The sequence below is a fragment of the Staurois parvus genome, unplaced genomic scaffold, assembly GCF_062004578.1.
Source record: "Staurois parvus isolate SC_StPar_1 unplaced genomic scaffold, SC_StPar_1.0 ptg000216l, whole genome shotgun sequence".
Taxonomy (NCBI): Eukaryota; Metazoa; Chordata; class Amphibia; order Anura; family Ranidae; genus Staurois; species Staurois parvus.
The window spans coordinates 974,690-990,347 of record NW_028318012.1 but is presented as its reverse complement, the minus strand read 5'-3'; the positions used below and the strand labels follow the sequence as shown (position 1 = coordinate 990,347).

At 38.0% G+C, this 15,658-nt stretch overlaps 1 protein-coding gene across 1 annotated transcript in view; it reads right to left on the bottom strand.

Annotated features, from left to right (window-relative positions):
* Positions 1-10,960: 10,960 nt before the first annotated feature.
* The window catches only part of ARHGAP15 (Rho GTPase activating protein 15), a 778,695-nt gene continuing 773,997 nt past the window's right edge, over positions 10,961-15,658 (bottom strand). The window contains exon 15 of the mRNA XM_089679020.1: positions 10,961-11,737. Coding sequence (XP_089535146.1) covers positions 11,566-11,737 — 172 coding nt within the window. The 3' untranslated portion in view covers positions 10,961-11,565. The remainder of the gene's footprint in view (positions 11,738-15,658) is intronic.

Here is a 15,658-nt window from a genome sequence, read left to right as displayed (position 1 = left end):
ACATGTTGAGTCAAAGGAACATTAATGAAGCAATTCCCCAAATAAAACAGACCATCATATCTGAATTGCAGCAGAGAGAAAGTGGGGTCTTTGTAGTTTAATCAAGATCACAAGACTTGTTTTGAGCCTTCTGTCATCTCCAATTTTACGGCACTTCATTTCAGAGTGGGACAACGAGGGTCACATGCAATTAAAACACAGGCAAGATTCGTCTTGTGAAATCTCAACATAAAAAAAAGTAATGCGTTACTTCATTTTAACTTTTCCACTGAACTCAGCGAAAGTCACTAATTACTTCCCACTCCTTGTCACCTTTTCGATAGGCGCACAATTTTTTTTTTCTTTTTCTTCTGCGCTAATATAGAGAAGTTTTGCATTTTCATATCAAACATACAGCCCGGATAACAAAATGAATCTGGAGGAGATTGAAGTTTTTTTTAGAAATACATTTTAAATACATCTAAGCCCCTTCTTAAATTAAGACTCTATTGGATGAAAAGATACAAAAAGCCATTAATCTGCTTAACCAGGGCAGGTAGCAGTTCAGATCTGAGGACAGCTAGTAAATGAAGAGAGTTTAAGGCGATACTGGGAAAAAATGACTTAAATGTTATCAGTTAGAGAGAAAGCCCGAGTATCAGTTTAAACATTATTGTCTACCTATGTGACAGGCTACGCAGTGATTGGTAAATTGCAAAGACCCTTATTAACCTTATTGGTAAGGAGATTAAAGGTTCCTTGCATGCACAAAATAGACTCGCTTAGATTCTGTCTTGACGTCTCGGATGCTTTGTAACAGAAACCATTCATGGTTCATGTACTAAACTTCCCAGCAAGTATTCTGCAGAATTAAAGGATAAGTGTGGTTTTAAAAAACCTCTGCGTTTCTCATCCCAACAAGCATTTTGTAAAATCTTCTCTTTCACAAGGTGGTCATGCTCAGTAGAAGTCTCTTTCAGTGTTCAGTAAAGCACTTATATAATTCATTACTGGCCAGTAAAAGTAGATATTCAAAATCCTCCATTGAATTGTTTGAAAAGTTTTGTGCCAGAGCAGGGCCCCCCCCTTACATTTATAGAAAAATACATGAATATGTGAAACAGTTTACCTAAACAACTACACTCTACCACCTCCATGCTGCCTGTCCTCCTTTAGTCCTTTTCATTTTGAAAATATACAGTACTGTGCAAAAGTCTTAGGCAGGTGTGAAAAAATGCTTTAAATTAAGAATGCTTTCAGAAATAGAAGTGTTAATAGTTTATTTATATCAATTAACAAAATGGAATGTAAATGAACAGAAGAGAAATCCAAAATCAAAATAATATTTGGTGTGACCACCCTTTGCCTTTCAAAGCAGCATCAATTCTTCGAGGTACACTTGCACACCGTTTGTGAAGGAACTCAGCAGGTAGGTTGTTCCAAACATCTTGGAAAACTAACCAAAGATCTTATGTGGATGTAGGCTGCCTCAAATCCTTCTGTCTCTTCATGTAATCCCAGGCAGACTGCATGATGTTGGTATCAGGGCTCTATGGGGGCCACACCATCACTTCCAGGGCTCCTTGTTCTTCTTTACACTGAAGATATTTCTTAATTAAATTGGCTGTATGTTTGAGGTCATTGTCCTCCTGCAGAATATGGTATGGTATGATGGATAAGAATCTGCCTGTATTTCTCAGCATTGAGGACCCCATTGATCCTGACCAAACCTCCAACTCCACTTGCAGAAATGCAGCTCCAAACTTGCAAGGAACCTCCACCATGCTTTACTGCTGCCTGCAGACACTCATTGTACCGCACTCCAGCCCTTCGCTTACAAACTGCCTCCTGCTACCGTCAAATATTTAACATTTTGACTCCTCAGTCCAGAGCACCTGCTGCCATTTTTCTGTACCCCATTTCTTATGCTTTTGTGCATAGGACACTGAAACAAGGCTTATAGACTAAACTATGTATCAAAACATAGCATGGGTTCAGAAAAATGGCAGCAGGAGGAGTCAAAATTTGACTGTAGCAAAAGGCAGCTTGTCCACAAAGGGCTAGACAGCGGTACAATAATGAGGGGGGAGGGAAAATGAATATTAATAATTAAATCAAACACCATAAGCAAATTATCCTATAAAAATACTTCCATCATATCCTAAAGAGAAAAGACCCATAAAGAGAACCCCTATTATAATATGGAATAAACTCAAGCCAACATTTTTTAAAGAAAAGGTTTGTATGATATGGGCAGCACAGTGGGTAAATGGTTAGCACTCCCATCTCTCAGCACTAGGGATGTTGGTTTGCAATCCCAACCACGGCACCACCTGCCTGGAGTTTGCATGTTCTCCCTGTGCCTATGGGTTTCCTCTGGGTAACTGGTTTCCTCCAACACTCCAAAGACATGCTGGTAGGTTAATTGTATCCTGTCTAAAATTGGCCCTAGCATGTGTATGTATGAATGTGAGTTAGGGACCTTAGATTGTACGCTTCTTGAGGGTTAGGTACTGATGTGAATGTACAATGTATATATATGTAAAGAGCTTGGTAAATTGATGGTGCTATATAAGTACCTGTAATAAATAAATAATACTTTATCAAGGCCTGGTTTGGTGATGGCAAGCCTCTCAATCCAAAAAGTTTCCTTTTGAAGGACTAGTCTATCTCAGTCACTGCCTCTGAGGTCCTTCTTGATCCAGTCTAAACCAATAAATTGCATATATGATAGGTCAAAATTGTGTTTCATGCCAATTAGAGGTGTAGTAGACATGGTCATTAATACGCTGGAGAAAATGCTGTATAGTCTTACCAATGTAGAACGCTCTGCCCTGGCAGAGCATAAGATGAAAGAGCTTTGGAGTGATGTACATCTGCATACTTTCTGTATGTATCTTTTAAAGCATGTAGTATACTGTATACCTAAATATGTCAAATCGCTCTATATGTGTATATATCTATGTGTATATTTTTCTCTTTTGAGTTTGGGCAAGGACACAGGGGCCTCATGATCCCCTATTGCCCGGGGGCTCCATGAGTTGTCAGTCCGCCCCTGAGAGGAAGTAATTCTCCCTGTTAAATTGTAATATTGGTCTCTTAATATATTACTCCTTGGAGCACCTTAAAAGTCCATATGATTTGTTTTCACATTTTCTATGATTTTTTGGATCTGTCATTCCTAGATCTATTTTCAAATCAACCCAGTGGTCATATTTAACCACTTCAGTACCGGGCATTTTTACCCTCTTCTCTTCTCCTATTTTCAGCTTTCAGCACTCTTACATTTTGAATGACAATTGCGCGGCCATGCAACACTGTAGTCAAAATAAAATTATAATTTTGTTCGCACAACTAGAGCTTTCTTTTGGTGGTATTGAATCACTGCTGAGATTTTTTTAATTTTTTCTAAATGAATAAAAAAAAGACCTGAAAATTAAAAAACAAGTTTTTCTTCATTTCTGTTATAAACTTTTGCAAATAAATAATTGTTCTTCATAAATTTAGGCCAAAATGTATACCGCTTAATTTGTTTGGGGAAAATAGCCCATATCAGTGTATATTACTTAGTCTGTAGGAAAGTCCACAAACTATCGTATATACAGTATCTGAAAAACAATCATTCCTGATGTACTGAACCAATATAATTTCTTAAGGTCCAAAAATGTCAGGACAGTACAGATATCCTCCAAATTGCCCCTTTTTGGAAAGTAGACAGTCTGAGGTATTTAACCAATTGCCCTCCAGAGGATTTACTCCCCTTCCTGACCAGGCCATTTTTTATGGCGCTGCAGTACTTTAACTGTCAATTGCGCGTTCATGCAACGCTGCACTCAAATAAAATTTACATTCTTATTTTCCCATGAATAGAGCTTTCTTTCGGTGGTATTTGATCACCTGTGCATTTTTTATTTTTGTGCTATAAAAAAAGACCGACAATTTTGAGAAAAAAAACAATATTTTTGACCTTTTGCTATTATGTCCAGTAAAAAAAAATTAAAAATCAAATTTCGGCATAAATTTAGGCCAAAATGTATTCTGCTCCATGTCTTTACTAAAAAAAAATCCCAATACGTGTAAATTAATTGGTTTACGTGAAAGTTCTAACGTTTACAAATGGTGGTATATATACTGGATTTTTTTTTCCACTAGTAATGGGGGCGATTAGTGACTTATAGCGGGACTGCAGGACTGCAGCGGGCATTCTGACACTGGGGGGGACTGACTTGGTATCACTGACATCCCCAGTGACACCAATAAACTGATCAGTGCAAATAAGAAGCACTGACACTGTACTAATGGCACTGGGCAGAAAGGGGTTAACATCTGGGGTGTCAGAATGTCAGGAGCTGACAGGGGAGAGAATTGTATTGTTTACATACAGTTCTCCCCCCCCCCCCCGGTCAGTATTACTTGGCGATCACTGGGTGCCATTGAGTAATCACTGGCTGGGACCCGGTGATTGACAGCCAAGGCCGCGAATGGTTGCGTGGGTAGGTGGCGCATGTGGCTCTTGCCTGCCGCCTACCCGGAACTGCAAAATCATGTATATTTGTGATTTTGCGCACTCCTGCCACCCTGTAGCAGTATTTCTGCTACAGGGCGGTCAGCAAGCGGTTAATAAGAGGCATGGTGAGTTTTTTGAAGTTGTAATTTTTTGTTAAAATTTTTTGGAAAATGAAGAACTTAAAAAAGAAAAAAATGTTTTTTTTATATTGCACACTGTCACCAGTGCAGTTCAGCTTCATCATATAACTGGTGTGGCAGTGGTCAGGAACACAGACTGGTGACAGTATGAAAAAAAATACTTTTTTAAATATTTGTATTTTTTATTATTTTTTTTTTAATTTGTTTTTTATAACACACTGTGACCAGAGTGATATAATGTTACCATAGTGACATTGTATTACTCTGGGGAAGGGGTCAGTATTTTTTTTACACATTATGATTGCTTATAGCAATGAATTTCATTGCTATAAGCAAGCATTTTACTGAATGCAATCGATTCATTAAGTTTGTTTTGCTGTTATTAGCTGTGATTGGCCACAGCTAATCACGTGCCACAGATGGGCTGTGATTGGCTCAGTCTGTACTATGTGATCATTGGAAACAGCTAGCAACACAAATGTATACAATGGATAACATGAAAGGAAGCTATCCATTGTTCACAATTGTCATGTGACTTGCTGTAATTGGTCACAGCAGGTCATATGGTATCAGCAATGAGCGGGTACAAAGATCAGTCATGGGCTGTGTCTATTGGACACAGCTGGGGACAGATCTCACCACTGCATGTGCGAGGCGGTGATTTGGGAGGACGTCATATCACGTCCACCCTGTTCGATGAAAGTCCCGCTTGGGAACCTTAGGGTTCCTCCAGAGGTTACTAGGAATTCCTTGAGCTAGCCCACGTGGAAGAAAAATATATTTTAAATATATTTAAAAAATTTCTTCCCAAATATATTGACATACATTTGAAATACTACAATTTTGGCCGTATGCAATATATTTAAAAAATATATTTATAAATATATATATATATATATATATATGTATACACTGTATGTTGAAATGCACTTATTATATATTGAAAAATATATGAAAAATATTTAAAAATATATATTTTCAAATATATGTCTTTGAAAATACATTTAATCTACATTTTTAGAATGCATTTACAAATATACTGTATGTAAAAAAATGTTAAAATTACTTTTTTATATGTGAAAAAAAATCTGAAGAATATATTTTAAAAATATATATTTTTAATTATATGCCTTTAGAAACTGTATTTAAATTTTTTAGAATTAGCGTAGGCCAATATATTGTAAATATATGTCACATATAAACTTTTTTTTTCTAAATATATTGGAAATATATTTCTCTTCCATGTGGGGGCTTACCTTTCATCTGATGATGCCTGCACCACTCTGTGGACAACAACACTTGGCAGAGCCAACTACATGACCCCAATGATCTCTTTAGCTGTCTGTAAAGGTGGCATTCTGATCAGTGCTGTAAGGAGCATTCTTCACACTAGCCACCAAAATGAGGGGCATTTTTCCCATTCACCACCAATGAATTGGTTTTTGCAGGGTTTCCCCAAGAACTGAAAATAATTTCAGGGTTCCTCTGTGATAAAAAGGTTGAGAAAGGTTGGTTTTGAACTAATTAGAGGGGTCTTTGTGAGACAGCATGGCTTCCACCTATATTTTCAAAACCTCTGTTTTTCAGGTAAACTGTTAGTGTATTTTTTTTTTCGCTGGCTAGCTTACAAGTACGCTGGGAAATACATTTTGCTTTGTTTCCTCTTTAAGAAAATCCAGTGCACCTGGTAAATAAATAATTTGACTTAATAAAGTTTTTCTTTTTTGAGAGCTCACCTTATCAATGCACTTTTTTTTATTTTCGCAAGCCAGTTGTGCAAGTAACAGAGGCTTATTTTTGATACCTGTCCAAAAGAGTTATATCTGCAGCAATTTCTCTCCCTTGCTGCTAATTAACCTTACAGTACGCAGGAAACAGTCTATTTAATACCTGCATTCTTTCTGTAATGCCAAGTAAAGTGAAATCTACTGTGAAATCTAGTTAGCGTTTGCTTTTTTTTAAAGTCATTTTGAAGTTTCCACTTGTGCTGACTGTGACCTTAGAACTGATAGCTCGAAAAAATGTTAAGCCTGCATCCTTTTTGCATTTCAAATACATCATTTTCACCCCGGCGATTGTTCTCACCTGGACTTTCTGGCAGACAGATATGTATTAAGTGGCGTTGGAAGACCAAGCACATTTTCAAAAGGATTTTCGACAGCAGCTTCAAAGCAAAGTTCTTAAAGGAATCGGGAAAATAATAAACTGTATTTCACGGTACTGTACTGTGAACTTTTAGGTGCTGGAATCTTTATCCTGATGTGTATTTTCAAGTTAGGAGCTGAGTTTATATTTGTATGTTTTAAAGGTACTCTCATATAAAACTCTCACATTTGGTATTGAAATACATAGAGCAACCTTTCTCAACTAGGGTGCCCAGGCACCCTGGGGTGCCTTGAGGTTTCTTCAGGGGTGCCTTGGCAAAATGTCTAAAAATTGCCCAAAACTTGTATACAAGCCGGAGGGTGGAAGAAGCCTGCCTTTAGTTGCACAAAGTCACAGGTTTTCATTGGGCACCGTTACGACCATCTAGCTGCTCACGTCCTGACAACCAAAGATGTCATCAGTTGAAAAGGAGGATGTCAGCTTTCCTATACAGCATCCTAGTTTGACCCTCCCCTGCCCCTCTCCATCAGTGCTGGGGACACATTAGCTCAGTGATGGAGAAAAACTGAGGGAGAAGAGAAACAATGGAATACTAGTCAGTACCAGCGTGCAAAAGTGCATTTGCTTTGGAAGAATAAATTGCTTCTAATGTTGGGTGTCCTACATGTGTGGATGTTGCTACGTTATATATACTGTAACTATTAGAATAGCTTTTTACATTGTAGTATGGGGTGTCGCAAGACTGTCCATAATTTTAAAGGGTGCCTTGACTGAAAAAGGTTGAAAAACACTGACATAGAGTATAACGCAACTGTTAAGATTTTTGGGTTTTTTTTGTACCCGAAGTGTACTGTACATTGCACCAAGCCAACTTGCTGTTAAATACTTTTTGGAAACTGGTAAGATGCTTTAATTCCCACAAGACAGAATTCAGAATCTATGAAACTGCAAGCTACAGAATCCCAACTCCGCCCATTAAAAATATCTCTGCCATTTGAAGGCTTCAACAAATATGACACATTGCCTATTATGAGCAATAGATCTTTGGTTCTATGGGTGCCAGTAGGTCATGTTGGGCATATAGTCAGCTGTTAACACTAGTAGCGATGAGTTACTACTGGGAAATGTTCTTCGCAGGGGCGGACTGAAAACTCATGGGGCCCCCGGCAATAGGGGATCATGGGGCCCCTGTGTCCTTGCCCAAAGTCAAAAAAGCCTATGAAAAAGGTACCAGGGGCATCTCATGGGGCCCCCTACTGACCCCGGGCCCTCGGGCAGTGCCCGAGTTTCCAAATGGTCAGTCTGCCCCTGGTTCTCCGACTATGACTAAGAGGGTGGACTCCCATTATTTTTCACCCTGGCCATTCTGATTTGCACTGTAATGGGTACCTAGTGAAAAGCGGTAAAAAACATTACGTAGTTCACAAAATGCAAAGTTTGCAAAGAGGAGGTCAAGCCAAAGAGTCTGCTGTCCTTGTGCTCCATAGTAAACTGGTAAGTGGTGTAGCATGTTCATTGAGTGAATCAGATTTGACAGGGAAACCAACCAACTTTTTTTGTTGAACCCGCCATTAATTATCTGTTTTTGCTGACACTTTTGGCTCTCTCACATTAATTTGCTCATTTCTCAACTAAAGCCCACTGATGGTGTCTGCTCACCTCCCTCTACATTAAATTATGTTGTACTTATTCCTCTGATAACTATTTAAAGTCAACAACCAGCCAAAAAAATGGAGTTACCCTTACAAAAACCAAACACCTTTTTGCCATTTGTAAGAAAACTGGATTGCTTCTTTAAAGGCTAAGTGCTCAAAATATCTTTAACTTTGGCTCAGACATTCACCCTCCAGTGCCCTCCCTCTGATCCTAGATGTCCCTTTTTGCTTTTTAATATACCCCCTTGTTTCCAAATGCTTTCCTCTGGTCATATGATGTGTTTGGTCCTCTTTGGAGTTCAGGCCACTGTGGTGATAGCCCGTAAGCCCTTAAGGGCCATGTCTATTGTGCTCTGCACTCACAGTATGTCCTTTGGGTTTAATATCACTGGGCATCATTCAGCCTAGTAGTCTGAGGACATCTAATGGCAGAGAGGAGGTACTGCAGGGGACAAACCATAGCTGGGGGGGGGCTTTTAATAATCACCCAGATTTGGGCTTTAAAATGATGTAATCTTTCTATCTATCACTCCTTTAAGGTGTGGAAAACAAACTATGAAGGAAATGTAGTTCAATTAACTCTTTCAATGAAAAGGGCAATTCAAGAAGTGCTTCACTCTTACTGCAATATCCTTAATTACACTGCACATATTAGCAGCCCAATGACAAGAATTAGCCACACATAATTAGCCTTAATAATGGCACAATTAGACAGGGAAATATGAGAAACATATCACAGCTGAAATTAGCTTTATGTTTGTTTTTATATAAAGGTGGAATTATGGAACATTTTTTGGATATGTTTTTCTCACGTTTCGCTATCAAAAGCTGGCAATAAAGGCATGTTTTTAGAATACCGTTTGCAAGTAAATGTTTGAAGGTTGTACTTGCAGTTTTTTAAAGACCAAGATAAAGAGAAGCTTTAATGTTTTTTGGTCAATTTTGTTTTAATGGTTTTGAATGTTTACAAGTTTATAGATTGGCCTTGTATAACTTTTTTAAATAGTTCCTTAAAAAAAAAAATCAATATTTTACAAATAAACATTTAAAGAGAACTTAAAAGTTTAAAGCTGTCCCCAAAAACCCAAGCAGAGAACAAAGGAGTGGCCACTAGCATTGCCTGCAGCTGATCTTTTTCTCAATACTGGTTTACCATGACTTGTACTGCATTGGGGGAGATTTACTAAAACTTGAGCATTCAGGATCTGGTGGAGCTGTGCATGGTAGCCAATCAGCTTCTAACTTCAGCTTGTTCAATTAAGCTTTTACAATAAAACCTGAAAGCTGATTGGTTTCTTTGCTGAGTAGCACCAAATTTTGCATGCTCCAGTTTTAGTAAATCTCCTCCAATATGTCTCTGCATGGAAGCATCCATCTTGGTAGAAGGGCAAAGCATTGCAAGCCAGAGATGCCCCGCGGGACAAAAACACGGTAGCGACCCAAGAGACTACCATGGACTTTGATGATCTTACACTGCAGAAATACAAGGAGACAAAAGGCACAGGAGTGCAAAGGTACAGGAATTTCACGCTTACTTTTCAGGAGGAATTAAAAAAAAAAAAGATGGATTTCTGGGTACCGTTTAGCCACAATTGACACATACAGTATGTACATTCCCGATAAAATAGAAAATCTTTTTTTTAGTTTAGATTCACTTTAATGCAGGATGCTTCCATTACAATTTGTTTGCAGAGCATACTGGATTCTTAACAAGAAAGCCCAGCACTCTAGTTGACTGTCTATCTTTCTTGCCAGCTAAGAAATAGAAGTAGAGATTTCTTTCCTCCAACCCATTCAGTTTGATTATTGTGATTATAACTGAAAAGCAGAATGGATTACAGTAGTAAAACAGCTCTGCGGATGTTTTTCCATGATAGTACCTGCTGCATGTAAGCAGTGGTGTATTTAAGTTTTTTGCTACTCTAGGCAACACAAAAATTGGCAGCCCAACACTCCCCCCTTCCACAGAAAGAGCCTGACACCTACCAACACCCCCCTCCCCCCTTCAGAGAGAGCTTGACATTGACCAACACCCCTACAGGTAAGTGGTATTCATAGGTAATGTTTCACCTAGCTTAAAAGGATTTTTTTTTTCCTAAACATTAAAAAATAAATAAAAGAAATACATTCAGAAACACTTTATTTTTTCTTCAACCCATTTTAATGTTCATCTCTTTAATACATATGATTATTTATTTGAAGTGCAGTAAAGTCTATATATTCTGGATTTCAATTATAATCTGAAATAAAATTTCTGTTATTTGAATTTTGTTTTAGATATTCTTATGAACTGAAATAATGAAAGTCAAAAATAATTAAACTTTTGGTGAAATTTCCAGAATGTTTTATTATATCTTGCATTCATAAAGAAAACACTTTAGGGATATATAAATGTTCTGTGTATACTTGGAGAAAATATTGCTTCTTAATTACAATTTAATCTACTGTATATTTACTGAATATTGTCTTGAGTTTAGCTGAGATAAAAATAGGAAACATAACCAAATTATTTCAAGCACAAAAACACAATGCAAGGTTCAAAAAAAATGACAAAACATTTACAAACTGCAATATGTATGTTATTTGATTTATTTTTTTAAAGGTGTACTTATGCACAAAGTTGAAATATACAACATCTGTTAAAATTGAACTCCGGCCAAAAAGCAAAAAAAAAACCAAAACAAAACCCGCTTTCCAACCTACCTAGCCACTCTGTACCAAAAAAAAAATGCTTCTAAGACCCAGAATTATTTACCCAAAAGCACTGTCACATGACTCCTCAACACCAGATCAGTGACTTAAGGCTGCTCTCCAACTGGTATTTTTGTTGCCCCTCATGTTGTAGCATCATGATGCCTTTCCTTTAAGATCAGAAGACCCTCTGATGACCCCATTAGGACCATTTTATGGACACTTATGACAGCCAATCGAAAGCAGCCCAGCAACCATGTCACTCACTATAAAAATTATTCTTCCAGATTATAGACCAGGAGAAAGAACTAGGATCCAGGCTGTCATGTGACTGTGGTTTCAAGAAAGAAATCTTAACTTTTGGTTACATTTTTAAAAAGAAAAACCAGAGATCATCTGGAGGTGGATGGAATTGAAAGAGAATGTATGTTTTTATTTATTTACTTCTTTTTTTGCTATGACCGATATTGAGCTTTAAGTACACAACTTAGCAGAAAATGTCTTCAAATTTAGTTATCATAAGTTCTACAATTTGGTTTTGATACACCATGCAGACGGCCATGCTTCCTGCATCACTTTCTGGTCTCAGTAGAGTTGGCCCAAAGACAATTCCCAAACTCTGCGTGGACATTAGGTTTGTAGATGCGTTGGTGACAATCCTATAACAAAATAACAATTAGTAAACCTTTCACAAAAATAGAGGCTGAATGATTATCAAAGTGTGCCACTTTGGTAAAAATATGAAACCACTCTCTAGGTATGAAAATCAAACTCAATGAGAGGCGTTTTGTAAACTAATTTGCTGAACACTTACCTGTCCAGCTGGTAGTAAGAGAAATGTTTGTTATTTTTTAGGAGATACAAGTTGCTGCAATTCAGCTCTTCCTGGCGTGTCCCATGCTGAGCACTGTTGTTCCTCCCAGCAAAGTAAGCCATAATTTCCTATACCCTAGGGTCTTAAATGAAGCAATATTTGCACTTCAGTTCCTAGATCTGCCATTATCAGGGGATTTCACCTAAACAGTTGAATTTTTTTCATTATCTAATTTTGTAGAGCACAGGTGTCAAACTGGCGGCCCTCCAGCTGTTGCTAAACTACAAGTCCAATGAGGCATTGCAAGATTGACCATTACAAGCATAACTCCCAAAGGCAGAGGCATGATGGGTTTTGTAGTTTTGCAACAGCTGGAGGGCTGCCAGTTTGATACCCCTGTTATAGAGCATTGGTCTCCAAACTGTGCTCTGGGGGCCAGATGCGGCCCTTTGCTTGCTTTTATCAAGGCCTTGGGGCACTATTCCTCTTACTGGCTCCTATGATGGGGCACCATTCTGCCCAATGACACCAACAATGGGGTACTATTCCTTCCACTGATACCAACAATGCAACACTATTCCTCCAACTGATGCCAACAATGGAGCGCTATTCCTCCCATTAAAAACAATGATGGGGTATTGCTTACACCCATTGATGGCAGGACATTTTCTATTCCCACCAGCCACAGTCCAGCCCCCCTAAAGCCTGAAGGACAGTAACTGGCCCTTTGTTTAGAAAGTTTGGAGACCCCTAATATAGAAGATGTAATAAGATTAGCCTGAACACATAAAAGGAGGCTGGCACACTCCAAACTCCCAGGTGAACAGAAGCAGCGTTGGTAGTTTTAGCATTTAGATCTACTTTTACAGTGTCTACGACTTTTATGAAGCCAGGGGTAAACCCAGCAAACCAGGCTCACCCTACAACAAAACACTTGCCCTGGGCGGACTGGCACTTTAACAGCAGAATACAGCTTTTTTTTTCACAAAACTGTTATATATGTGCCATGGAACAAACAAATTCAATCCATTTAAAGGAAAACTCTAATCATATCACAAAACATCTGTAGATAATGGTGAGCAAATTGACTGGAAAGAATTCAGATCTGAGCTTAGCATAAAAAAAAATTCAGAAGGCCATAATTAACTGTGGATAAAAAATATGGTCTACAGTGTCCATCCAGAGTGATGAAGCAAACTTTCCTTTATACCTTTCTGGTACTTTCCCTCCCTTCCTGTCATGCCTTGTGAAGAGATTTTAGCCAATGGCATTTCAGCAGCCCCATTACCATAATAATTAGGGATGAGTGGAGTAATTTCGGCAAAATTGATTTTGCCGTGAAATTGCCGATTTTGCCTCTGGCAAAATTTCACCGAAGCGGAAACTCTCAATTTTGTTCATTGAGCTGCTTAGGTGAAATTTGCTTGAAAAAATCTATTTTTTTAGAGAATGTGTTTTTTGGGTGCATTTAGGATTTTTTGTATTTTTTTGTGTGTAGTTGATTGTAATTTGTATTCTTTTGCTTTCAGTTTTTCATTTTACTATTTTCTAAAGTGATTCTAAAGGCACAATATTTATTTTTAAAAGTAACAAACATGTTATACTTACCTGCTCTGTGCAATGGTTTTGCACACAGCAGCCCTGATCTTTCTCTCCTGTGGTCCTCCACCAATGTTTCTGGCCCCTCCCCACTGCCCCCATAGCAGGCCGCTTGCTATGGAAGCACTGGTGTGTGCTTGCTCTTGAGCTGACTCTGTGTGTTCATTGATACATAGAGCATGGCTTGTTCCCGCCCTACTCACTGGCTGTGATTGACAGCAGCAGGAGTTGATGGCCAAGGTACCATGCTGCTGCCTCTCTTCCAATGAGGAGGGAGAGTTCTGAGAGAGCTGCTGCTCTCATGCACAGTGCTAGATCGAGATCAGGCTCAGGTAAGTATTTGGGGGTGATAGGGAGGAGCTGCCTGAAGAAGATTTTTACCTTCAAGCACAGAATGCCTTAAGGTAAAAAAAAAACCTTTCTTTAGAACCACTTTAACTTTCTTTAGTTCATTCTGTTTAAAAAAAAAAATTAAAAAATATCAGGCTCCTGAGGAGCCATTTTTAACTTAAGAACAGGTCCACAACAGTGCTCACCAGTACATGTCCCCATGAGGTACACAACATTTGCAGCAGGTTTGCATCAAAGTTACAGGTCAAATCTGCTGTTGTATGATTCACAGATGATATTAATCCAAAAACGCAAATTTGCTGCTTGGTGATTATGCACAATTTAGGCTGCATCAGTCAGAAGAGTAATGCTTCAGCAAGCCATACCAGAAGCAGACCATGTTACTGACTTTGATAGTTCTTCTCTGCAAGTCTCTAATATGGAGGCTCCTTTGTTTTTTTACAAGGAAGAAATATAAGTGAGGTTTGGGTCCAGACGTTTTGCAGGCACAAGAAGGTTTAAAAGGACCATGTGGGCTATAAGTCCCGACTACAAGTCTGGAGAGAACGGAGGCACAGCGTTGTTCATTATTTTTACATTTATTTCTTACTACATTAATAACCGCAACCTTGTTAGTAAAATTCTTCACTTGTGCAAATGTAAACATTTCTATTTTTTTTCCTATTTGATATATTTTTAATAGATGGGATTTCACTAGCAATGTTACAGGATCTTTGCTGTAAGGGGCTGTAAGTACAATGGTGTTTTGGAGCTTCAAAGACAGACCACAAACTGCTTTCTCCAATAGACTATCTGCTCATGTTATAAATGATTTGGCTACTGAAGTGAATTTTTAAAAAATACACTTTTGGTGTGAATACCTATTTGCTATTTTCACTTTCAAGTGCACCATATTTGCATTAAGTAAGATTTCCCCTAATGGATGACTGAACACCTGCTCCACAATCAATACTATTCAAAACCTCCAATATATCAGCCACCATAACTGGTACTCGCTGTACACTAAATAAAATAAACATAGACAGTAACTTGGCAGCACGTTATATGTAATCTAAATTGCAAACAACTCAAAAGTCAATAAAACAAAAAAAAATTACTGCATATAACAATGTAAACAGTCTCTGTGAATAAAGTGCAAAAATATGCAATCAAATTGTCTCTATATAATGTGCTTTAAAAGAGCAAACAATCTCATGCAAAAACACTGTGGATTCATGTAAAATAACAATAAAATGCTTTCAGATCGATGCGTCATGTATTTCAATCCTCTCTCCACTTCTAACTACCATCAAAAAGTGCTTCAAGACTTTCCTGTAGAGTCACTTTGTATTGGAGCACTTTATATTCACTTTTGAGTTGCTTGCACTTTTGATTACATTAAAGTGCTGCTAAATTTTATGTTTAGATTTCCCATAACAAAAGAAGATAAGAGGCTGTGGTAAATGAGTATTGGGGAAAATAGTAAGTTTGATTCAAAAAATTTCAGCGGTAGAAGTAATAAAAGACCCAGAGACTTGCCTTTTTCACAGTACCCAGCTTTCAGTCAAAAAATATAAAAAATCTGGTCTATTGTTTTATTTGAACGCAGCAAAGGGATTGATACCCAAGTTTTGGAGGAGAGAGGTGGTGCCGAAAATAAAAGATTGGGTTGACAGGGTAGATCAAATATGTAGATTGGAGGAACTTTACCATGTGAATGAAGATAAGATGGAGAGTCACCATATAAGATGGAACAAATGGGATGAATTTAAAAAGTCAAAGTTAAATGTGGAGTTGATGGGGGATTAATATATAACAATAAGGTTTTCACTTGCTC